Source organism: Harpia harpyja, chromosome 8 (assembly GCF_026419915.1).
Source record: "Harpia harpyja isolate bHarHar1 chromosome 8, bHarHar1 primary haplotype, whole genome shotgun sequence".
NCBI lineage: Eukaryota > Metazoa > Chordata > Aves > Accipitriformes > Accipitridae > Harpia > Harpia harpyja.
The window spans coordinates 12,918,567-12,943,135 of NC_068947.1; the positions used below are offsets into that span (position 1 = coordinate 12,918,567).

Genomic DNA, 24,569 nt, shown 5'->3' on the forward strand with positions numbered 1-24,569 from the left:
GGAAGTTTAGTCTAAAGGCAGTGGGTCGAGGGTGTCACACCCTAGTTTGTTATTACACCTCATGCTGCCTGAAGCAATGTGTACCTGCCTCTCTTCTCTAGGTATGAGACAGGGTGTCTTCAATAGCACCTGAGTATCAAGTGTGCCTTGGGGGATGCCATGAAGTAGTCAACAAGTTTAAAGTACTTTAAAAATAGAAATGAAAGAAATTAAGTTGTTATGGTATCAGGCTTTTTTATGGCTTCTGACCTGCAGCACTACAAGTCAATAGTAGCAAAATGGTATGCTGAAATGTGGAAAACCGGCTGAAGTGCTAAACAGGGTTATGAAAGCTGTATGCTGTACTGGCGTGAATGCTGTGCCACAGAAGTCAGCTATCTGCTGCTGCAGTTTCATGTCAGAGGGTCAAACACCTTCTATTGTTTCTAGCCTGAAGAGAAGGCTTCTCTTGTAAGCATCCTGGAAATTACTACACGGCACACTGGTACAAGCACGTTTTGGGTTTTTTTAGCTGAATGCAGACATTACTCTGGCTACACAAAGCACAGCTTTGCCCATTAAAATAAATCCTTCATATGAAAGCCATCATAAATACAGCATGCAGTATTATATTTTGCACTGGCTTCCATGAAATGAAAGAGCTTTTGGAAAGGTTCTCCTTGCCCTGGGGAGGGGAGGGATAAAGGCAGCAAGCCACATGCTGAGACACCCTTCTAATATTTAACATCCTGGGTGGTTTAATCCCTTTTTGACATCCAAATCCTGCTATCTATTGAATTGCCCATCGGTCCCAAAATTTCAGGTGATGCTCCAGGAATCCAAAAGAAAGAGCCTCTTAGTCTTTCTCTACAAATCAGAGAACTTAAAAAGGAGAGACAGAGCCTACAGCATCCTGTGGATGTACCAATCAGATGAAGTTAACTTTCTTTTCCCTCTAGGCTGGAACTGTTTAATGCCCACCGTGTGCACCCTCTCTGCCTACTGGGCTGGGACTTAACAGTGGTGACACCTTGCAGAGTCATCTTTCAGGTGATGGCAGGAGAGGCAGCAACTACAGTGAGGCAAAACCACAAAGGGAAGCGAGGGATGTCACTAGGGTTGTGCAGTAAGCTTTATCTAGGAATGATAGTTAGATAATTTGATTTCTGCAGTTTGTAAGTTACACAGGTGAAAGCCCTCATCCTCGTTTAGAAAAAACCACACAACAAAACACAACCCTCAGAGCTCTAGCTTTTTAATAGTTATTTCAATGATTATACAGAGTTCATGAAGCAAATGATTAGAAGCGGGATAACTTTTATTTAATCACAACTCCCCCAGTGGAGCACTTTACATTAGGGTAGCTGTTTGCATATAACTGGTTGTGGAAAATAAAGCAGAACTGAGCACTAGAAATGTGTGTTAAAGGTCTGTGCTGATATTATATTTTGAGGGGATTTTACAAAGTTCTTCAATAATGCTAGAAAACAAGAGTAGAAAAATACTTCTGGAAAATGAAGAAATCTACAGTGAGGTGAAGTCTCTCAGGTACTGGCAGGCTTTGGTGAGACGATTAACTCGTTGACTGAGGTAGTTCCTATGTTTAGCAGCTTCACTGTCCTCCTGAAGGAGATGGCTTAACTTGTCTTTTTCTTGCAAAAGATGCAACATTGTGGTCTGCAAGTGATCCCCGAAGTCATGAAGGGCAGAAGACAGGATGATCAGAGGTATCTGATTGGCGAGGCGTTTACTTGCTCCCTGCAGGAAGGGGAAAAAAAGGCAGAATACTTGTTTCCCAAAAGGAACTAAAAAAGGAAGGGGCTACAGGTAATCTGGTAAGAAGTGACAGCACATTTTTAAAATGTTGTATTGAGTTACTGTTCAAGAAGTGTGTGCTTCTAGGAACTGAAAAATGTTTGCCATTAGTATCTTTTGTGCCTAAAAATTAAGAGTTACGGGAATGTCACCTGTTGCTTTTTTCCCCTCAGCAAACTAAACCCAAGGCAGGCTGTTCCCTGCTTAGATCTGCCAGCTATCATTGGTAAGAGTTATACGAGGACATGCCTGACGAATAGTACTTGTGAACAATTTCTGGCATCAAACCTGTCTTCTCTGAACACTACCAGTGTGTTATGGTATAGGAAATCAAACAGTGATTTTTCCCAAAGGTGGTAAATTCCTGTATTTAGATGGTATTTCTGATGTGGTTGTCCTTTTAAGTATAAGACAGCTTTGGAGTAAGCTTTAGCCTTAAGGGAAAATGTCTTCAGCAATAGTGAGACTAGACTGTGCCTACATTACATCTATTGAATCTCAATGAGATAATTTTCTGCTTAACCTGACAAACTGTCTGGTCTAGTTATTTATGCAAATTGAAACAGATTGACCTAGGAGAGCTGGTGGAGCCCTTTCCCCAGAGACATCCACAGGGCTTGGGGGGCTTAGCTGGTGCTCTTGGGCGACAGGAGGTTCAAAACCTCTCCAACGCTGGGAGGGAGCTGCCTCCCACCCTCCTGGTGCCAGGCGAGCACTTACGCCCAAGTGCCTGGCTGCGATTGAGAGAGGTGCTGTCTTCCTTTCTTTTTGTGGCACCCGACTTGAAAATGGCAGTGGGAAGACCAGGTAGAGGCGCATTTGATTTGTAGGTCCTATATGGTTTATGCAGCCTTTTTCCAGAGAAGTCTAAGGTGTTTCTGGCTTTAGATAACTCTGGAGCTTAGTAGCTGCAAATCTTTCATGTACAAGGATGGGGTTGAGCTCAAGCTGGAAAATACCTAAGACTAGATGTTTAGTTTTTTGTTCTAGTTTGCAGAGATCTAGTCAATAGCAATTCAGCTGAGTCAGCTAAAGCATTTACTGAGCCTACGTATTCTCTAGGCACTACTGACCATGGCAGGAGGGAGCCTAGGTGCTTTAAATATGGGTGTTTTTCTGGAGCCAAACTACCCAGAATCTTGACAGTCCTGCCATAGGTGACACAGATTCATGCATGCCATTTTCAAAGGCCATGGACACTTCAGAGCTTCCATCTCATTCAAAGTGTATTTGGCCTTGCATAAGTCCCATGAAGATGTGATGCCCTGGCATTGGTTATTGTTGAAAGTGGCACTTAGGGCATTTACAAAAATGTGTAACTAGCATCCAAGATATTTGTGTTATAGCAGAGAGTATAGTGAGGCAGGAGGGAAGAGCTTATGCAGTTTTGCCTTTGTCTCTTGTTCTCTGAAAGCTGATGGTTTTCTCTCCATCAGCCTGAGCAGCCTCAACATTTAATTGCAGGAATTTGTCAAAACCTTGCTATTGAAATTCAAGGTGAGCTGCTACCTACTGTACTGCATTATTAATACTGAACTTGTTGCTTTCTGAAGGAGTTTTACAAAACAAAGATCAAAAGCAAATCCTGATAGTGCGTGTTCCCTTTGCTGTCTTTCTTTAACATGATCAACAAACATGATCATGTTTGTTAAAACATCCCATTTGTCTTCAGAGACTTCACTTCTATGGGGCTATCTGCAATATAGCATACGTACTCTGATCTCTACAGATAGTCGAATCCATTTTAACTTAATGTTTTATTATTGGTCCTCCTGCTGCATTAGTTTAGGATCTGACTGCAGTCCACTGACACCACTTTCTGCTAGCAGCAGGAACATGCAGAGGGGGTTAAGGCTGACCTGAGCTCTCAGACACTGTACCAAACACCAAAGTGCTGTACATAATGTTGTTAAGCTTGTGGAAACTAGTGTAATTTGAAAACCATGAGATGAACTTGCAATGGGGAAAGCAGTCCTAGGACTGTTGCTTCCTTTGCTGGAGAGGGGAGCTTGCCATCAACTGAATGCCAGTAACTTCTAATTACAGGGCAAAGGCTCTTCCCCATCCTATCCTCTCCTCTATGCTGGTAAATGACTGTCCTTTCCTCCTCCTGACACTTGTCCCCATAGGAAAGCCAGCAAGAGAGCATTGTACTGGCGTGGGGCTGTATAGGCAGCAGGGAGTCACCCCCTTCTCCCTGAAAGGCTGGAGGAGGGTGAGGACTCACTGGTCAATGGCACATTCCCCAAGTGAGGGGCAGCAGCAGCAGGGAGCCGTGCTGGGCTGGAGGGTAGCTAACAAGTGGTTTAGGAGCCAGCTGTCATTTTAACAACCTGCAGGCTTTTCTAATCATCATATCCCACAGTGTGCAACTACTTCTCCCCAGTGACTGTGCTGACACAGCCCATCAGACCAGCTCTGTCCTCACATTTTCATCACTGGTCAGAAGCTCCGATTAATTCGTACAAAAGCTGTGTGTGTACCTGGATGAGACACTTATACCTTCTGGCTACTATTCCCTGCATAGCAGTAGTATTGCATGAAAGACTCATACTGGCTACAGCGAGATCTGGACGAGGGGTATATGCTATAACATTGAGGGTGCCGAAGAACTGCTGTGTCATAGTCTGTAAACTCACATTGAAATAGGCCTTTGTGTGAGAAACCATTTCCTGGACAAAGGAGGGCTCTTGATTCGAAAGAGATCCAACCTGCAACTCTTTCCCATTGCCAACTTTGGTAGTGTTTTCTGCCTTAACAGAGTTTAAATCGTTAATGTAAAGGTCATCCTGGCAGTATACAATTCTCTCCATTTTAAACTGGGTCCGGATGTGTCTTTCAGCCTCCGCTGCTTGTTGCTCTCTAATGTCTTCAATTCTGGTCTAGGAAAGAAAAGAACAACAAATTCTCAGACATCTACTTCCTTTTTAAAGGTGCCAGTGCTCAGCAGTGTCCCCAGGGAACGGCAAGTTGGGCACAGTGTTCAACAGTCCTTGCGCAGCACTAATCCCAGACCGGCTCTTGGGAGCATGGAGTAATGCTTTAGACTCTGGTTCCTCTGTTTTGAAAGAGCAGGAAAGCATGGCAGTTTTTTCCCCTCCTTAAACACGAGTGGGATCAGTCAAAACCTGGTGCTTGGACCCTGAAGGAAAATACAAGGTTGATGGGAACAAGCAGCAATAGCCAGCCATGAGTTCAGCCTGCAGCCTCAGTTTTTGCATGCGTTTTGTTTGTGTCTCCCTCTTGCAGTAGGCACTGAGAGCAGGCACTGACAGCAGGCACTAGTGTGAACTTCATTGCTCCTCCTGCCCTTCTTAAAAACTGTAGTTTCCGATCTGTTGTCAGCAAACCAACCCCGTCTAACCCCTCACTGTCTGGTGTTTTTATTGCAGTAATCTGATGCTTTCTGGCCTTTTCGATACTTCCACCCAAAAGTCTGTGGGGGCAGCAAAGTTCCCTCAGTCATCCTCAAATTCCCTTAAAATGCTTTCCTAGCATCCCTAAAGATGCCTAAAGACCCTCCCTAAACACTTCTGTGTTTGGCTGAAATAGCTTATTTGCTTGCTGTCTGGTTGGCCTGGGAGCTCCGTAGGGTTTGGCCATGCAAGTCAAATAGCAAACCCATCTATTTCACTGACAGTTGCCTTTGACTTTCTTTTTCCAGCAGTGCCCTGCGAGGGCACTCTGCTTCTTGGCTGTCCAGCATTGCTCCTCATCTCTTCCTCAAAGCTCTTTCTGAGAAAAGGCCTTCAATGAGATCCATATCATTTAACTCCACCCCAAAACATGCAATCCCCCAAATTGTGAACAGTCATCTTCTAACTCTGTCATAGTTCAATGATTTTTGGCTTGTCTGCTGCTGCTCCTTTTTATCAAGGGTGAGATTCGTGCACTGGCTAATACCCTGGCTTGCTTTTCAGAGAGGTAAAAGCACTTTTTAGCCCTCTGAGGCTACCCACATGCTTATAAATCATTGCAGGACTTAAATTTGAAATTATGTTTGCCTCTTCAAGGCAGCCGTACCAGGTTTTCTTTGTATTGTGTTGTATGCATCAAGAATGTGATCAGAATGAACGAGGAATATAAGTTTTAGGTCTTGTCAAAGTTGTACCGAAAGGCAGAATGCACTTTCATTAATGCCATTATAAATATTCTATAATTTTCAAGCTCTTCCTTATTTTATAAAAACCATAGACCTGCAAGAAATTCCATGCTTGCATGAGGGTAATGCAATGGGGTAGGTACTGTAAGCGTGGCTGTATTTACAAATGCCATTCTGTCTTGCTCTTGTCTTATCTCAGTTTATAGGTAGTGTCTCACCTTAGCAGCTCTGTTTAGATAGTGAAAATTAGCAAAATGCCTTTTAGTGAGTTCCATAAATTTCTCTTCAACCAGTCCTAAGGAAGAACACACAGACAAAATAGTCAGGTAAACAAGTGAGGTTTTTAAACTGTTAATATGAGACTTGGGAAAATTACCCATTTTCTGTGTCCATCCAGAAATAGCTGAGCAGCTATACTGATGCACTATGCCTTTATGACCAATAAAAACAAGTAGGAATTTGGATTTCTAGGTCAAAGAGTGTGAGCCATTAAAGACCTCCTGTAACCACTTAACACCTGAGAGATTGAATATCACTGAGATTTCTTTGATAAAGCAATTTCTGTGCTGTGTCTGACCAGATGTGCCATGACTTGGCCATGTAAGCACATCTGCATCTCACTCTGAGTGGCCTCCCCAGGAAGAGGGACTAGCGCATATAGCACAGAGCACTGAGTCTGGCACAGATGCTGTAGCTGCCTTCTAAGGCGAACATAGGAGAGAGAGGATCATAACATACTTTTTCCTTAGGTGCTTTTTACTGGATGAACTATGTACCCTTTCCCGCAGCCATAAGAGTCACTGTATAATACATACAACATCATGCAAAGAATTGACAAAGAAGCTTCGTTCCCGGTTCAGGTTTGTGAATGCTATTCCCAGGGCTTGGGAATACCAAGCAGCTTGGTTGGCACCAGGTACTTCTACTATACTATTTCTTTACTGTGTTATTTATTATAGTTACTTTCCTCCCTTCCACCAGCCACTGGGAAAAGTATTAACAAATGCTGGACACCACGTGTAGAGATTGGAGGCTCTAGAGAAGAAACAAGTCCCCAGGGTGAATCAGATTCACTTCCCCACTCTGGAGTACCCTGGCTGGAGCTCTTGCGCCAGCAGTGAGAACGTCGTCTTATCCTGGGAAAAAAAGTGTCAGGCACACCACCATCTCCCACGCAACAGCCTCATGTGGCCTGTGAGACATACCGATCACGTTGTTCAGTATCTGAACGGCTGGTTCCTCCAGTTCTATGATTTGCTCTTTTATGATGTCCTCAAATGTCCTATAATTGGTAAAGCCCGGGAACTCCCGTCCACGATACTGGTCTTCATATTTCCACACTTTACTAGGTACATTTTTTTTAACTGTAATATTAAAATAACATTGCTTTACTACTAAATCACTCAATTTATAGGTTTCAGATTTAAGAAGGAAGTCTATTTCTCCTCTTTGAAATACTCTTGAGAAGAAGAGATACTGAGACGATCTTTCGAGCAATACCATTACTACAGAACTGAGCTAACACACATTATTGCTCAGTGAATGAGCCATCTCACATACTGGATCAAGAATCTAACTAACAGAAAGAATCCAGAAATTATGATGGGGCTCAAAAATACTGGTTCTTCTTGGAATTGCTACCCTCACAGAAGTGGCCATTACCAGTCGGTTCTGCGTTTTAAAAAACTCAGAACAAAACAAAAACCCAAACTCGCTAAACAGTCTTATTCCAGGGAAACTACTGTTGACTAGCTATTTTTATTTAAGTTATCACAGTCAGTATTTCTTGGTTGACATTATATGAGTTTGCCATCTTAAATGAGGTAGATCCCTTTGAATTGGTTTACATATTCAGGCAAATATGTGTTTCTAAGTGTTTTGAAAGGTTTTGATATTGCCCTGTTTTGGGGTCAAATTTGTGAATCATGGATCAAGTGCACATGTGGAAAGTAGAAGTCAAGACATGAATGCATTCAGTTCTAACATTCAGATATATGAGTCCATGGTTGGATAATAACAAAAAAAAAAAAAAAAAAAAAAGGCAGAAGTAGATGTGGATTATCTGGCTCAGAGTCTGAAAACGTACCTGTACAGTTAAGGTAGTACAAAGCTGCAACATGGCCACAAGAACATCCATCAGCTTTGCAACAGAAAGTTCAAGGCTTCAAGTATCCAAAGTATCTGCTATTTTTAATACTTTCATTCATCGTAAGAAAGGCGAAGTTAAACAGAATAATCTGACGTGCAATGATGTACCTTCAGAAATCCTAGTGGTGGCTGATAACAATGCTTTTTGCTGAGGAAGGGCTTGCTAAAGCTACCACTAGTTTCCAAGCTATGTAAGTGAACTTACTCTGCTGCACATGTATATACTTCACCTGAGCATATGTACACGTGATTTTGGGGTAGCATATTGTCAGCAAGAGCTGTGCTGTTGTAAGAGCTGCTGTGTGCTGCTGCCCTGATCCTATTGTGAAGTCGGATGTATTAGTTTAAATCAATGGGGATAACTTGAAAGTGCCTGGAGGATTCCCCACTGTGGTTCAGCAGCCATGTGATGCCTTGCAAGGCAAAAGCAAATAATGGGGTCTCTGAAAGATGTGAGAAAGATGCTGCAAAAGCTGTTGCGTGTATAGCAGAGTTCAGTCTGCGTGTATCACCCTACACCTCAGTTTAGAACTGAGTTCAGTTAAGCAGTTAGCAAGGTGGGTGATGCACAGAAAGGGGTACTCTTTACAAGGTTGTGGTTATTTCAGGCTCAGAATTGCTTTCTCCACACCTTAAACCGGAGCTAAAGTAGAACAAAAAAGACCAAAATTCCAAAACTATAATAATAATAGTAATAATAATAATAACAACTACTACTACTACTATTAATATTACTATTATTTAGTGTTGGTTTTATTGCTGTTATTTAGAAGAATGGTTCAGAGAATCACCAACCAATTCTGTGCCACGGTCCACAGTCTTGATTTTATTTCTTTGCTGGGAGAAGAGACATGCACTGATCTCTCCCTAATGACAGCATTTAACGCAAGCTGGGTCTTTGTCCCCAAGGACCAAAGCATAACTTGCCTAACACTACAACAGATGAATGCTCCTAGCTTCTTGTTTTTCACTTTCTTGAAAACAACCTGTTGATGATGCTGTGTCTTGATTTAAAAGCCAGGGAATGGAATCTCAGGTCAGCTGCAAGTGATGGTTTTCTATGCTTACCCTTTGCAGAACACTCTAGGAGAATCAACTCCCATGTGCGAAACTCTCTGCGGATTTTTGTAAACAGTCTGATTTCATTTCCAAACAACTGTTCATCTCCACGCATTGTCTGAGAGATGTCTTGATTAAAGAGTTTGATCAACTGCAATGAATTAAAGAACAAGCAAGCAATGTAGTAAAGTTTCATTTCTTCAGGCTAACTTGCATATGTTAAGTAAATCTGCAGTCATTTGATGTTAAAGCAGGGACATGGTTCATTGAAAACATCCCTTCCTTACATATTTTATGCTCTTAGCTCCTGTTCTTTTCTTTTTTTTTTTTTTTTCCAAAACCAGCACAGCTAGAGGAGGACAAACTTGATACTCTTTTTTTTGTTTGTTTTCTTTTGTTTTCCTGTGGACTCTCAGAACCATTTACTAAATTCTAATTGACCAGACCTGTATGAAGTCTTTGAAGGCTGATGAGCATTCATGAGCACCTCTGCTGTCCTGCTGAAAGCTCACTTAGGAAGGGATTAACTCCCCAAGACAGGACACTTAGGTGGACTTGCAAACCATATTTTGATACCAGGAATGCATTTGATCTTATGAGTGCTGTAAAAAATGGAAACCCTTCAAAACGTCAGGCAGGCAGTAGTGTAAGTTTTCCCTCTCTGAGGTGCTTGATTTTGACTAATCAACTGAGTTGTTCAGTTCTCTTGTCACATAATCACAGGAAAAAAATTGCTAGAAGGGGGCTCGAGCTCCCTTATTTTTGCAGGTATGATGTATTCCTGCCAGAGGTTTGTTTGTGTTACTCTCAAAACACTTCAGTGACAGATACCACGAGCTTACTGGTGGTCCATGCCGACGGTTTGCTAACTTTAGGTAGTTTCTTTTTCTCCCACACTTACCTCCTAGCTCTGTTCTGTGATCAAACCAATATTGATACTTACATCTGTGAGGAAAATCAGCTTTTCAGACTCTGTTCTGGGTGTGCCTCTTCTATACTTTTGTAAATCTTGTAACGTTTTTTGGAGTGCCTCACGTATTTGGTTCTCTAGTGCTGGCAAAGTTTTCTGGGGGTTAAAGAAGGTAAAGAAGTAAAGAAGTAAAGAAGGTCATTTAGGTAGGTTGAACATGTCTGGTTTTAGAAGGAAAACAAAATCCCTCTAAGGGTGACCTACACCTGCACATGACATTTGCTGCTCTTAGGAGTCCAAGAGCTCTCTGTCCTTGCATCCTACGCATGCGATAGCATGGAAGTGCAAATATGGCCTTCACTGAGGGAAGGCGGGGGCTAGCATCTCCCTGCGAAATCAGGCTGGACCTCACTGTGAGGTGGGCAGACTAACGGCAGACTAGGGCAACATTTCACCTACAGTGAGCCAAAAACTATGTCTTCCCAGGTTGTGCCAGGGAGGTGGTGATGCGGGGATTGTACTGACCCCTCCATTCCAGATAAATACTTGATTGAACATGGCTGTTTAGTTGCTTATTTTATGTGAGGTCACATAATTACACATTTTTTTCTGCTTCAGGACTGATTTTAGACGTTCCCTGTATTTTAGCATTTTCCCTTAATGGAATAAGATATATTACTTACAGATTTATGTATATAAAATCAAGACCCTAATATACTTATATTAGTATAGTAATATCATAAAACAATTAGATAGTACTTGAGATTTTGAAGACATTTTCATTTAAATAGAAATTATTGTGTTTTAGTAAGCTTGTAGCAGTAACTTGTCACCCAGCCGATCAACACTTTTCACAAACAAAAAGAAATATCATGGCTGCCATTGAAAAGGCAGGAGTTAGTTAGGGTCACAAGTAGATGAAATGATTTGCCTATTGTCAATCTTCAGCAAGGCAAATCTGAGGACAGAGCATGGGTTTCTTTACCTCTAGCTCTCAGGTCAATTTGTTCTCAGATTGCCAGATTGAAGGATAATTAAGTACTACCTATGCATGTAAAGATGCAATCCAATTGCAATCAATTGCAATCTAAGGTTGAAGGGCTAAACTTATTTTTAGGTAGTAACTGATACAAACAACATAGTATGGCACCTCTGTTACTCACAATAATATGTTTCACAAGTTCATTTGTGAGCTTCTCTGCCAGATGAGGGATAGTAGCCCTTCCTTCTTCCATAAGAATGCTGCAAAAAAGAGGAAAAGGTGGTTTTGGATAGACCGCTTGTGCAGGGCAAGGAGGCAGCACTGATGCTCTGCTCTGTTTTCACTAGTTCGACTACACAAACTGAGTAAAGAAAGGGCCCTCTGGGGAGTGCTAGTACAGATGCAGCAGCAGCCCAGGACTCTCTGGGCACCATGGCTTTTATGCAAGAGTTGTTTGACAGCTACTGCTACAGGCTAAGCAAAGGGAAACGGAGAAGAATCTGAAAATAGCAAATTCTAACAGCAGATTAATGTCCTGCTGTATTATTTCTGCACGTGTGAAGTTCACTGATTCAAAACCCTTTTCACCTGCCGTTCTCTATATTATGATTGATTTGCTGCTGAGTCATCTGGGGAAATCTGTGCCCACAGCACAGGCAGTATCCTTTCTCATGCTGAGTTTTACCATGTTTTCCAGTGAATAGAAATATTTCAGTGCTTGACTTGACGTGCTCAGATGCTTAACTTGAATTCTTTGGGACTATTCTGAACTTCTGAAGTTCGTTGCACTTCTCCCAGGGTTAAGGAGAGATATATATCGATCTTGCATCCAAAATACGTTTTAAAAGTTTGACATGTAAAATTCTTCTGGCTTACTGGAATGCAAGACTACATGGGCAATGAGAAATAGTAAGTCTAATTAATACCTGTTTGAAACCCTAATTTGAATCTCAGCAAGTCAACCGGAAGCTTTGAAGTGACTTTAATATGTTTTTTGTTTAGGTCCTTTCTGTGAGAAGTACCTGAAATGTTTATGAGTCTCAAAGAATTTTCTCTCCTGCTGGATTGCAGCAGCCAAGGCCACTTTGTTGTGGATGTCCTGCTGCCCACGACACTTCACGATCATGTAACCTTTTTTGAGGGGGATGACCAGGTTTCGTATTATGTTAATAATAGACTCTTCAGTTCCTCTGTCCACCAGGTCAGGTTTCGTGAGGATCCCTGTGAAGTTCCCCAAAGAGAAAGTTAGTTGAGTGCAGAAGTTAAAGGTGGGAGAGGTGCAGTAGGACACCCCGCCACCAGTGCAGGAATGTTCTGTACTGTGTTTTATAAAGTAACTTCTCTTTGTTTTGTTTTTGTCTCTCCTAGAAAGCTCTCAGCTCCCGGGCTTTGTGCTGTAAAACTTGCTCTACAGTTGGCCTCCCACCATGCCTTTTGCCTTGCAAACCTTTTTTAACAGGCAACAGCAAAGCTTTCCCACCATTAACTCTGAGATTTTCCATTTCCAATTATTCATAACATGAATGCCAGCAAGACTCAAAATTGAGGGATTCTTAGAGCTACTGGATCATCTCAAGCTTTGTAAATAGTTTATTTGGGCTGTTTGCTTTTTTTTCCTTCTTCTAGTAGCTAATTTCACAGAACTGGCGTGGAATACAGAACATCAGACCTTCATGGAAAAAAAGATTTGCACTTTTCAGCTTGTAGCTTAAAAATTGCCTCACCTAGTGTCCTTTCTCCACTGGGGTCCACCTCTTGAGCCATTTTCAGTGCTTCTGTTGTTGCAATATCCACATTACATGGCACCACTACCAAATTGAGTGTCTCTTTGCAGCCAATAATTTTTTTAAGTAGCATTTTGATCTGCAATGCAATACAGCAGTAATGAAGTTCAATGAAATCAGATGCTTGCATGTAGGCTGTGACCATTTCTAGCAATACAAGCCACTGTCTGATGACATTAAATATCATGTATACTGAGGATAGTATTACATGCTAGAGGATGGCATGGGAATGGGTCAGCAGAAGAATGCAGCCTCTTTTCCTATGTCAAGATTAATCCAAACATCTAGCATGAATGAGACCAGACTGTTGTTACGCCTTTCCTGAAAGCTATGTAAAGTTTAACCTCTCATGCATATAATCTTTCATTATAGAAATATTAAAGACGTTTCATAAATAATCACATGTAAGAAAAACAAGTTCTGATGTCTAGGTACACACTTATGGAAAGAGAGTGAGTTAGATTATGCTGATAAATCTCAAATTTGTATCTCTGAAAGAAGAGCAAATGTCTTTGGCTTATATTGCAGTGGAGTATGTGTGAAAAAAAAAGTCACACGTGACATCTAGTTGGTGTTGTTTCTTTGTTTCAATGCCAAACTAAAAGAGTTTCTCATAGTTTGTGTTGTATTGCAAAAGGTTAACACAGATCTATTGTGCTTATACTGAAGTAAGTTAACTCTTTTTTTTTTCCCCTGAGTTTTGGTAAGGGTGCTTCTCTTTTCTACTTCCCATCCATCCCAATTTCTGACATGCTACAATGCTATAGCCTCCATCTCTGAAGCATGCAGGCAGCTGGGGATGATGGAAATGTGTGGATCATGTCACATCTGCTGCTTTCTTCTGAATGCAATAGAAAGATTACTATCTAATTGTGAAATGAAACTCCTCTTCTCCCAGAGAGTAAAGCCCAGACAATCTAATCTTGTCTTATTTTTGTTGATATGTCTAGTTTAGTTTGGGCTACTCTTATTCCAAGTTCCTGTATAAAGGTATTTTAGGAGAAACGATACACCCAGCTCCTGCACATCACCCTCACAGCTGGCCTAGTCCAACTAGAGTTTTATTTGCATTCCCAAACATGTCTTCTAAAAGCAGCTAGAGGAAGAATAGAGATCCCCTCCACTTTAACGCATATTCTGTTTACTTCAAAAAGGGTCTGCTGAGATCCCTTAAGGGATGAGAAAAACCAGGACAGGTCTGATTCTGATGTGCTCTGTAAGTAAGGGATCACAGAGCAATGAAACTGTAAGAAAGAGGACCAATTTGCTGCCTTGCTCCAGAAGAGCTTACAAGAACTCAGATCTATTCACCTTTGCCAAATAAATCCACAGAGCTGGTAAGAGACAACTCATTTTGGGATGTATCTATCTTCCAGACTGTGGTCTAGCCAAGGGACACAAGGGCAACCCAGTGTTTAGGGTCCATACAGACGCGTTATTCCGTGCTGCCATGGGTAGGCTGTGTCAAAGCACCTGAGGTAGCTCCTTCACGGCTAGCGTGGGCAGCTCCCTCCTGCACGACAGGACAGACAGGAGATCCTGGACATCACTGTTCCTATCGGCAATTCCTTGCCTGAAAAACAGGCCTGTTTGTTTGTTAGTGTAGCTGTATTGCTGGCTCAGAAGCCCAACATAACAACTCCGGTGTCCTACGGCAAAGGCTCGCATGTGAGGTAGGTTACAGAAGTGACCCTGTGAACGGGTTGGCATATGAGACTGAGTTTTACCTGTTCCCCAATGTCTTTTGGCTGATCCCCCACAGCCACTCTGGCAATTCCAGGAAGATCAATTAGTGTCAGATCTGGGACATCTGGGGACCGAATTTCTAGGGAAATTAGTTCTCCGCTAATGGCACCTCTAGTACCAGCCACAACATCCTGGGCTGCAAGAAGAAAAGAGCAAGGCAATGAATACAAGCTTCAAACAATGCACCAAAGAGAAGTTGAACACAATGACTTTGAAAAGTACCTACTACCACCTAAGGTTCCTTTAGGCTTGGCTTTTTTCAGATCCAGCCATGCACGTAAATCCATTTATGCAAAAATCTAAGGAAATTATTATGTAATATGTGGATATGTGAAGTCCTTTTGGAATGTGAACTGTAATATTTTACACAGCATATACTTATGAACTCCCATATATGCAGTCAAAACACATGTAAATAAACCACAATGCAAGTGACCAGATAAAATACTGGTCAGTTGTAGAAATGCTTCCCCAACTTCAAGACAGTTTGTAGTCATTAATTAATCCTTTCCTGCCTTGAAAGATAAATAGATTTTATTCTATATTCTTCACATTTTGATAGAGAGGTTGAGAGATCAAGTAATTTGTTCCAGATCTTATAAGGCAATAATGCTTGAACTATGAACAACATAGAGAGGCAAGGAAACCCCGTACTTATTCTCATGAGACATTTTCAGCTCTGTAATTAGCTTAATCAATTCATACTACTTGCCTTGCTGGAAGGATATGGAAGGTTTTGGAAGGATATATTGAAAATATCCAAATAATGCATTGAAAAGCTAATGAAAAACATTAGGACAAATAACAATGTTGCAGAGCTGTGCTAGTCAAGGAAATAAGGACAATCCAACTTTCACATTTAGGGCAAGTGCTTACTGCCCTTTGGGTAAGAAAAATGTTTCCTTACACAGCATGAAATACCATAAAAGTAAAGCTGTGACATGGGAAGCACGATGATTGAGGCTGTGGTCACACTAGCTGGCAGAAGCTCTCTATACCCTCCACTCTGCCTTCTTGCAGTGTTCTCCAAAATCATAAGATTTCCAGCCACAGACACCTCAAGCATTCTCTGAGCTTTTGAACTGATGACAGGAACCATGTAAGGCTCTGCATGTTTACAATTTGACAGACAACCTCCCCAAACCAGGCAGACAGCATACAGCTGAGGACACAGCCTGAGCTTTTGTCGGACATCATGGGTCATCTTCATCACTGAAGTAGTAATACAGCTCTCTTGAGAGAGTTAGGTTATGCTACCCTGCTGCCTTCTGCTCTGAATTGAGCGCTCCGTGTTACTCGTGGCTACAGTCACTGTGTTAGTCTGGGGACTGCTGCTCAGCCTAAGAAAAGGGGAGAAAGGATTCAGAGGAGATTGAGCAAGCCAAATCAGAGGGGAATACGTTACAACTCACCTTGTCTTATTGCTTTCTCCACCTCAGAGGCATTCTGGAGCTCTATGCTGATGTTGCGGTAACAAATTTTCCCTTTCCATGCCTGGGTGGCAGGTATTCTTTTCAGTTTAAGTTCCAAGGGGCATCGAGTAACAATACCTGCAGAAGTTCCAAAGACAGAGGCAACTCTCTCAGCAGTTGTTACGCATGATACACTGCCATGGACTGCGTGGCGTACACAGCATTGCCTAATACTTCACACGGAGACACAGAAATGTTCCAAGAGACATTGCCAAAGGGCTCTGGTTTGACTTCCCGCCCAGAGTAGGACTGTCACTGACACTAGATGAGGTCAGCCATGGCTCTGTCCAGCCATGTCTTGTCTTGCAAACCTCCAAGGATGGAGATTCGCACCTCTCTGGGTGACCTGTTTCAGTGCACCTATACCCTATGAAAACCTTTTCCTCAAGTCCAGCCTGAAAGACTAGATGGTATTGTCAGCTCATACAGAACTTGCAGAAGTTGTATGTGTGTGTTTACACACGCACACACACAGAGTTGGAAAGTGAGCCTTCCAACAATCTTCTCTGACTTAAATAACATCCAAGGCACATGTTTGTAAGTAAAGATCTTTGTACGTTTTTTGCCAAAAAAAGGTATAAGAAAACCATGTTAACAAAACCCAAACCAACCCCAAAAGCAAATTTCAAAACTAGTCTTCCATGTGAAACCAATACTCTGCTGCACTGCTCTTTGCTGGGAAATGAACAGAGTCAGCTGATGCTACCTTTCAGTCTGTCCGTAGTTTGGGGCAAGTATGCTACACTATACTCTTCTTACTTCTGGTCTCCTGACCACCCAGAACATGTGCCTTGCTGGAGTTACCCTGAGTGCCCCACCTGTACATCCATTTCTTCTACTGGAAACCAGAGCTGAGAAGGCCCCTGGAGTCTCACAATTTAGATATAGTCTCAGTCATGGAGTTATCCAATCCTAGACCAAACAAACAAACAAAAAATCCCTTCCATCTCATCAAAGTGATCAAAGTGAAATTCAGGTGAAAACCTGAGAAGGTGAATTCTTACCATTGCCCCTAGGAAGAGCAACACCAGACAGGGCTTCTAGGACAGAGCTTTTCCCAGAGCTCTGGTCTCCAATCACTGCGATAGCGGGCAAAGCCAGGTCTTTTTCTATTCCGAGAGCTCTTAGGCTGTCGACGAGATCAATGCAGGGTCGGATCTTTTCCTCATATTGGTTGTACAAGCTATGTTCTGCTGTCTGCTAGAGATAAACTTACAATGAATTTTCCATAATTTTAAAATAAGTTGTTTCCACAAAAAAACCCCACCCTTCTAGGCATCTTTTCCAGCTCATCGTTCTCTAGTAAACCTTATGTACTGGCATCAAGCTGTACTTCATATAACTGTACATTTTTGCACCTCCATGTTATAAACAGGTATTCTGTAAATATGACAAAATCAGTTGAGGTTGGCTCAATCACCATCCTTAGTAAAATTACCAAATTTTGTAAGCTATCCTGAGAAGGTAAATAGTAAAAGGAGACCTCATTGCAAAGTGTGCTTTGTTAATTTTTTTTTTAATAACTGCCATTTTCTTCCACTCATCTACAGATGTACTGAAGTATGTGTATGCAAATGAATACTAGTCCCAGTAATAAGAGAATTTAGTTCAGCTTATTAAATCTTTGTTTTGAAGTTTGAAGATTTAGTCTGTGCGCAGACACCAAAAGCGGTCTGCTGTAGTGTCCTTAGCAGGTGACTAAAATCTTTTAGATCATCATGGCTCTTCTTTCTTTGCCTCATTTTAGGCTAGGGTAAGGGATGAATATGAGTGATTTGTTTTTAAATGACTGATTATTGTCATTTTTGGTTTTGATACATGTGTCAGGTATTAACATGGGCTCTTCACTTTCATGGAAACAAACCAAATAATTTCCAGCCCTTTACAAAACTGATCCACCTGCTGTTAAATATGCCCAGCTAAAGTGTATAAAGATCCGCTTGGTCTCTTCTCCCTGTTCCTCTCTCTGTGTTCCAGTCTGACTGCTGCATTTAGAAATGCAATTTTGAGAACACCAATATTTTACAGGCCCTAACGGGCCAGGCACATTCATACCTGATTATCTGAAAAGAAAAATTAAAGTTTCCCACCATCACCTTTGTCTAAGAAAGCCACTTCTGAAATTATGTCTATCAATCAGATGTAATCAAACAGAGCAGATTTTTCTTTCAAGATGAGAAAGACAGCACACATTACTGGAGGCAGGTATTTTAAAACCTTATTGGTAACCCCTCCCCACTATCTTCATTACGATGTTTACTAGCCAGTAAATCCCAACCATTCTCAAGGAACTTAATTAACTGTGACACAGACTTCAAAACAATCTGTTTTCAGTGTCAAATATTCAACACGTTATTATTAACCTTTCTTTGTATTTCTGTTGAAGGTGGCAGAGCCTCAAGTAAAAAATATCTCAGATTTTAGGATTTCAGTTCAACATTTGCTAATTGTTACGAAAGAAACAGATAGACGTTGCACATTAACGTGGCTGCTAGGCTGCTGCCATCCTATTTTTTACACCTACATTTTTTATGCGTGCAGATTAATTGCAGGTACCTATCTTCCTACTTACACAAATGACTGCTTGGCCTTGATCCCAAAGGTACTCCTCTGCTTAGACGTAACAGATCTTGCAGATTGCCCAAAGAGACAAAGGAATTCATTTTGGGGCACAAAGTGAAACACAGGAGTAAGACTGGGGAGGATCTATGCCCTCTTCTGATATCTGCCTTACCTTGTCCTGTTCTCCGTAGTACTGTTCCTTCAACTCCTTCTGCTCATAGTTAGGCTTTCTCTCAATCATGTTCTCCGACGTCAGAAGACCTTCATTTTCTAAGTCTGGCGGGAGAGGTACTAAAAAAGCTTCTAAAGATGGTTGTAAGGAAGGTGGTGCAAAACCATCTTTCTTCAGGTCAGGTTTGGTTCTTTCAGAAAGTTGTTTGAACACTACACTCTTGTTAACCATGGTCTGCTGATTTTTTGGCCTACCATGTAGGTTGTCCATGCGTGCTTCACTAAATAGTGATTACTGTCTGGTCCAACCACTCTTCTGTACCGATTCTGAAATCAAATATGGGGCACAGAGTTACTCCAGCTTGCAACAGTGATCATAGCAGAGAAAATCAAACACCACTTTTATTTACTGATTCAAACCCTCAATAGATACCAAGTGCCACAGCTCTTTTCAAATCTCTAGAATTGCTCTCCAGAGGATAGACTTGAAACACTTCTCCCTACTTCCCTTATGCTTTCTTTGTGTTTTCAAAAAAAAAGAAGTTGCCACAGAGTAAACAAGCATATTTTTGGGGAGGGAAAACATGCTACTCCAGTTTTTGCAAAAAGCCAGTTTTCCTCAATGAAATATTTTGCTGAAAGTTGTTTAGAGAAGCTCAGTCAGTAAGGCAGCTGCTGGGCATGGCTGGAGAGAGTGTACGAATGCTTAATTTCAGTCACCTGGGCTCAGGGGCACAGGGCTGTGTGGCTGCACAAGGAGGGTCTACACGGGTGGGCCACCGGCAATGAGAGTAGGACACACCAAGCCATAGTCTGCTATGTAGCCAGCCTGCCTCGCTTGTGGTAGAAACAAGACTTGCCAGAGGCAAGTCTTACACCTATTTTAGAAGCTCGGGATCTCAGTGTCCCCCCTCTACAGCTTAAAACCCTCTCCAAAAAGCAGACTTTGCTTGGCATGATGTTAGAGAAAGGAGAACTAGGAGACTTTTTATCTTCTTGTTCAGCTTTTCTTTATGTAAAAGTTTTGTTGACATATTTTCTATGGGTGACTGAAGAAACTAGGGGCTTTTGATGTGATGTTTTCCAGGGAAAGCGATTTCCAGAGAGAATGACCTAATGAAAAAACTCAACAGTATTTTTTCAAAGCTAGGTTTTTTTAACCTCCACCTGCCCAAACCAAGATCTGTTTAACTCAAACACTTGGGAAAATGAATTAGGAGAAAGATGTTTTTGCTTGAAATATCTTCCTGTTCTTTTAATTTTTTGGTTGAATTAAATTTACAGGTTTTCTAATTTGAGCAGATGTCGAACTAGGATGATCAGACACAATGTAAGTTATACTTTCAATGTGTAAAACAAGTGTAGAAAAACCCCAGTATAATTCCACACTTGCTATTCAGTCTTTCTTTTTAATAAAGTGATACTTTTTTTAAAATACATATTCCTGTCTCCTTTTATTGAAATAAAAAATAAATTACTATGGGGAAACTTTTCAATTTTGATCAGCAATAAAAGATGACTGAACTACTTTAATTTCTTTATAGGTATTTATTTTACAGTTCCCTCATCTTTTGCCACACGTCCCCTTTCTTTAATATTTTAGTATGAACTTTGTTCTCTTTCTGTTAATTAATTATAAGATTTTTCTTCCTTGAATGAAGACCCAGTGCTTTATCTGCAACAAATATACATTCCTCAGTTCACTGGCCACCAGATTCTTTTGTGATTTTCTACTGCTACAGGAAATAATTTACTGATAATGTTTCTAACAGTAATCCCTTTTATTGCCTCTCCCATTCTCTACCTGCCTTTCAATTTAGTGGAATGAACACTCCCTATAAATTTTTCTTTTAATGTAAATATTATCCAGGAACAATTTTCTGTGACTTTTACATTATTATTTATATTCATTGGGCTGTGTTCAGAGTTATTCATGTACTGGTTTTAGCATATGGCCTCCTAAACATGGATGTGTTCCCTTCAGAAACACATATATATACAGCAAGCTTTAGCCATCCTTATAATGAATAGGATGAAATGCAAAAATAGTGTAGTGAGGCCACCAGGAAAAAACAAAACAAAAAGAAAAAAGGAAGATCTTGCAAGATAAACTTGTGACATCTGGGAAACTGAGATTTAAGGAGTCTGATAAAAAAAGTGGCAGCTTTTAAAAATTTCAGTGCAAGGGCTATATCTCACCATGTACCTAGAAGGTTTTTTAGCTAGGTCTACAGTGCAGACCTCAGTGTGCACACACGGATACACTACCTAACAAAGACACCCACAGTAAGCAGCAGAGTCAATCAGCATGCGTGGATTTCTGGGGCTACCCAGCTGTTCTCCACCTGGACCTCAAAATGTTAGATAGGTTGGTGCAACCCTTCACTCTGCCATGCAGACATAGTGATTTCTTTGTGTACTGGGCCTTGACAACATCTGATGAAAGAAAGAAAGAAGGAGAGGAAAAGAAGAGCTGCAATTTTTAAGTGCCTTTCTGAAACTGCCTAGAATCCACATGCAAAACAACACCTGGATGACGTGCTGATACTGAAAGTTTAACACCCCCATCACCAGACCTGCCCCTGCCTCCGTCATTGGGATAACATTAGTTTCCTTGAACCTTACCTTTAGATGCCTGCCTGCCTGTGTGTTGAAAATCTCCCCCGGCACAACATGAAGCACACCAACCACTACACAACCACATCTGCATGAAGCACCAGCCTGCTGATGGTCCTGAAGAGGAGTTGCCTCATTTTTCTCTAATGATGCTGCCTTTGCATCTCGAGGGGTAATCTGCTATCAAACCCAAAGCTGCGGTGCTGAACCCACACTGCTCTTGCATTCATTCACTCTGTGTCCAGCCAGAGGAGTGCATGGACTTCTGCCTGACATAGCCTGTGACTTCAGGGTATTTGGGTAAACTACACAGACTCTGGGTTATATGTTTATTAATTCTAGCTGTCTTCTCAGAAAAAAATGAAACAGTGCAAAGCTTATGATGCTACACATAAATACTGCCGGCTGGACTGTGTTGTGGAACACTGCCCCCACACAGCACATACTTTAAAAAATGTGTTCCAATTTAAATGCCGTCTCTCAGTCATCTTCCTTTAAAGAAGAAATGATGCTAATGTCTTGACTTTTTCCCTACCCCAGAAAACAACAAATCCTACTCCTGGCAACCTTGTTCGAGCACATTTACTTTAGACACTTATGCAGCCTTCTCACATGCAACTATTAAAAGGAATGAAGCTAACAGTCAAAAATTGCATGACTATTTTTAGAGGAAGGAAAAGAGAAACTCCTACCTGTGTAGTGTCCTGTAGCAAGGAGAAACAGTAACTTCTCAACTTCTTCTGGTGCTTTTTTATTTACAGGCTCCACCTACACACTGTGACAAGAATCAGGAGAAACGAAACCAATTCTGACATGAAAAGGGGCTCGTTTCATGATAGCTCTGGAAATAATAATGCAATGTGATTTTTTTTCTTTCATTTCCTTATATGCCAGCCAACTTTCCTCCTGTTGTTTAGCGGATGACAAAACCGAAACTCCTCAGGAGCACAGCTGGCCGCCTCCTCGTGTGGCTCTACTGTGTGGTGGGGTGACAGGGGCAAATGGCAGAGGTACTTGGAAACATTGCCCACGAGCAACAACCCCTCTTTCCTCCCCCAAAAAGTCAGCTTACCGAGTCAGCTCACTGGCATGGGTGGGGTAAAACCGGCCGGGTCGAGTGGAGACCAGGCAAGCTGCTGTGCCTCACTCGCTCCAGGGCTGCCCGCCGGGGATGCTGGCCCCACACCATCCAGGGGAGCCTTTCAGCCTCCCCATCCCTTCCTGTAAAAAGCAAGTGGGTGAGGGCCCCCTCCACAGGAAAGGGAGGGTTTTTTCTGCCTCACAACGAGACTTTTCAGCCCAGGCAGAGCGGCAAGCTGTGCCACGGCTCACCCGGGCTGCACCTTTGCTGTCAGAGGCTGCAGGGTACAGCTGAGGTTGCTGAACATGGGTGACAAGAAAGCAAAGCCACACACAGTGTGATTTATCGGTGTTATGCACTGCTTTGGGGCAGCCAAGGTCTCGAGCTCTTTCTCAGGTCCTTGCGCTGTTTTCTCAACGTTACTGGGTCAGGATGCTCCCTCTTCTGCTGTCTTTGCTGTCCTGCCCTCATTTTTTGTGTTTTTGTAGGCTCTAAGCTGTTAAGCAAAACCAGCTTGCTTTGTCCAGTCAGGGGCTTTGCAAGTCTGATGCAGGATCAGCCCTTATTTCTCACTCTCTCTGGTTTTGACTGCTGCGTCAGTCAGCTGCTGTCAGTTCCTGCTGGGTTTTGTGGGCTTCAAACTTCCTTACTCTAGTCTGTGGGTCCAACCGAACAGCAGTCACAGTGTTCATTAGAGCCAGCCCCAGCCCTTCTTCCTAATTCCTCGTCTAGCAGTGACCGAGAGGGCTTGTTCCCGAGCTCTGGCTGCAGGCATGCGGCAGGGAGTGACACAGGGCCAGCCCTGCGTGGGCAGCACCACGGCTCGGCGTGGGCTGCGGCAGGGCACCGCAGCTGCCAGCTCTCCTGGCCCCCTCCACCATCCCTCTTCTTGCACTCAAGCGTGTAGGAGACCTGTCTGAGTGGGAATGGGCTTCTAAGTCATGCTACCGATTAGCTTATTAATTGTCAGCAGTGCCTTTGACACGTGACTGATTCAGTTATGGGGTTTTGTTTAATCACAGTACTGTGTTTCAGAGAAAAAAAAGGAGCTCTGGGCAGTGTCACCTTGCTGTGAAGGGAGAAACCGGGGTTCTCCTTTCTCCAAATGTCAGGATTTTGGTTCTCCTATTTTCTCCTGAATCAGCAAAATAAAATCTTTACCCCATTACTGCGAAATGGTTTAGTGTAATGCATTGAAAACAGTTTTCATGCTTATGTAACAACTTATAACAGCATGTTTCGCTGGCAATACAGTTCTACAGATTAAGACAACACAATAAAGGATGTTTAAAAATAGGTTAAGCAGAATTTCATTCAAATCTCAGAAATGTAGATTATGTTTTGAAATTATTTTAATGAACAGAAGAACCGGACATGATGCAAAAGATGAAAGACCAAGCATTTGTCAAAGCAAATTCAGACTATACTTTAAAAAAGGAATATTGTAATGTAAATGCACTAGTTGGCAGGATCATTATGTGACATAAACCATTAGGCAAAATCCTTAATCATAAAATTATTCAGGTAGGAAGGGACTGCCAGATATCATCTAGTTGAACCTTATAACTCAAAGTGGTTCAGACCGTGTTGTCTCAGGCTTTATCCCATCGAGTCCTGAAAGCCCCCAAGGATGGAGATTCTACAGCCTCACTGTGAAATTAATTCAATTAATTAAATAGGCTTAGCGTGATTTTTTTTTTCTTCTTCATATCCAGCTGGATATAACCCCCCTGTTTCAGTTTATGCCCCCTGTCTCTCATTTCCCCCCGCCCCATGCATCTCTGCAAAGAGCCCAGCACCATCCTCTCAGACATAAGTGCTGGGGGGCCGCTACAAGCCCACCCCCACAGCCATCCCTTCCCCGGGGTGAGCAAGCTCTGGGGCCACTGCTCCTGCCTTGCCCTCCCTCAAACTTGCCATTCTGTCCCTGACTTTCCCATACTGGGGCCTCTAAACAGAAGGCTTGTCATGAATGAGTGATTTAGATCACTTAAAGAATCACCGTCAAAGTTATTAGCAAAAGGTGATTTTCATGTGAATTTGTAAAAGTGTGACTTAACAAGGTTCAATGGCAAGATCCACTCTATTACTTAGTACATGGAAGAAACATACAAAGGAAAATTGAGTTAGAATGATTCATAC

At 42.0% G+C, this 24,569-nt stretch overlaps 1 protein-coding gene across 4 annotated transcripts; it reads right to left on the reverse strand.

Moving 5' to 3' along the window:
• Positions 1–1,279: 1,279 nt before the first annotated feature.
• On the reverse strand, positions 1,280–23,196 carry LOC128145058 (interferon-induced GTP-binding protein Mx-like). 4 transcript variants are annotated; one of them, XM_052794655.1, is made up of 15 exons: positions 22,787–23,196; positions 22,039–22,567; positions 18,732–19,057; positions 17,002–17,197; positions 15,938–16,075; positions 14,507–14,661; positions 12,720–12,858; positions 12,018–12,216; positions 11,177–11,255; positions 10,047–10,169; positions 9,113–9,254; positions 7,102–7,260; positions 6,115–6,191; positions 4,434–4,676; positions 1,280–1,737 (listed from the first exon to the last, which is right to left on the reverse strand). In XM_052794655.1, the coding sequence occupies exons 3-15, from the start codon at positions 18,999–19,001 to the stop codon at positions 1,504–1,506; spliced, it is 2,154 nt and encodes a 717-aa protein (XP_052650615.1). In that variant the 5' UTR covers positions 19,002–19,057; positions 22,039–22,567; positions 22,787–23,196; the 3' UTR covers positions 1,280–1,503. The 4 variants fall into 4 exon arrangements, with proteins under 4 accessions (XP_052650615.1, XP_052650614.1, XP_052650616.1 ...); XM_052794654.1 differs by having other exon boundaries at positions 22,039–22,121; positions 22,419–23,196; XM_052794656.1 differs by having other exon boundaries at positions 17,002–17,194; positions 22,039–23,196.
• Between the last annotated feature and the right edge of the window lie 1,373 nt (positions 23,197–24,569).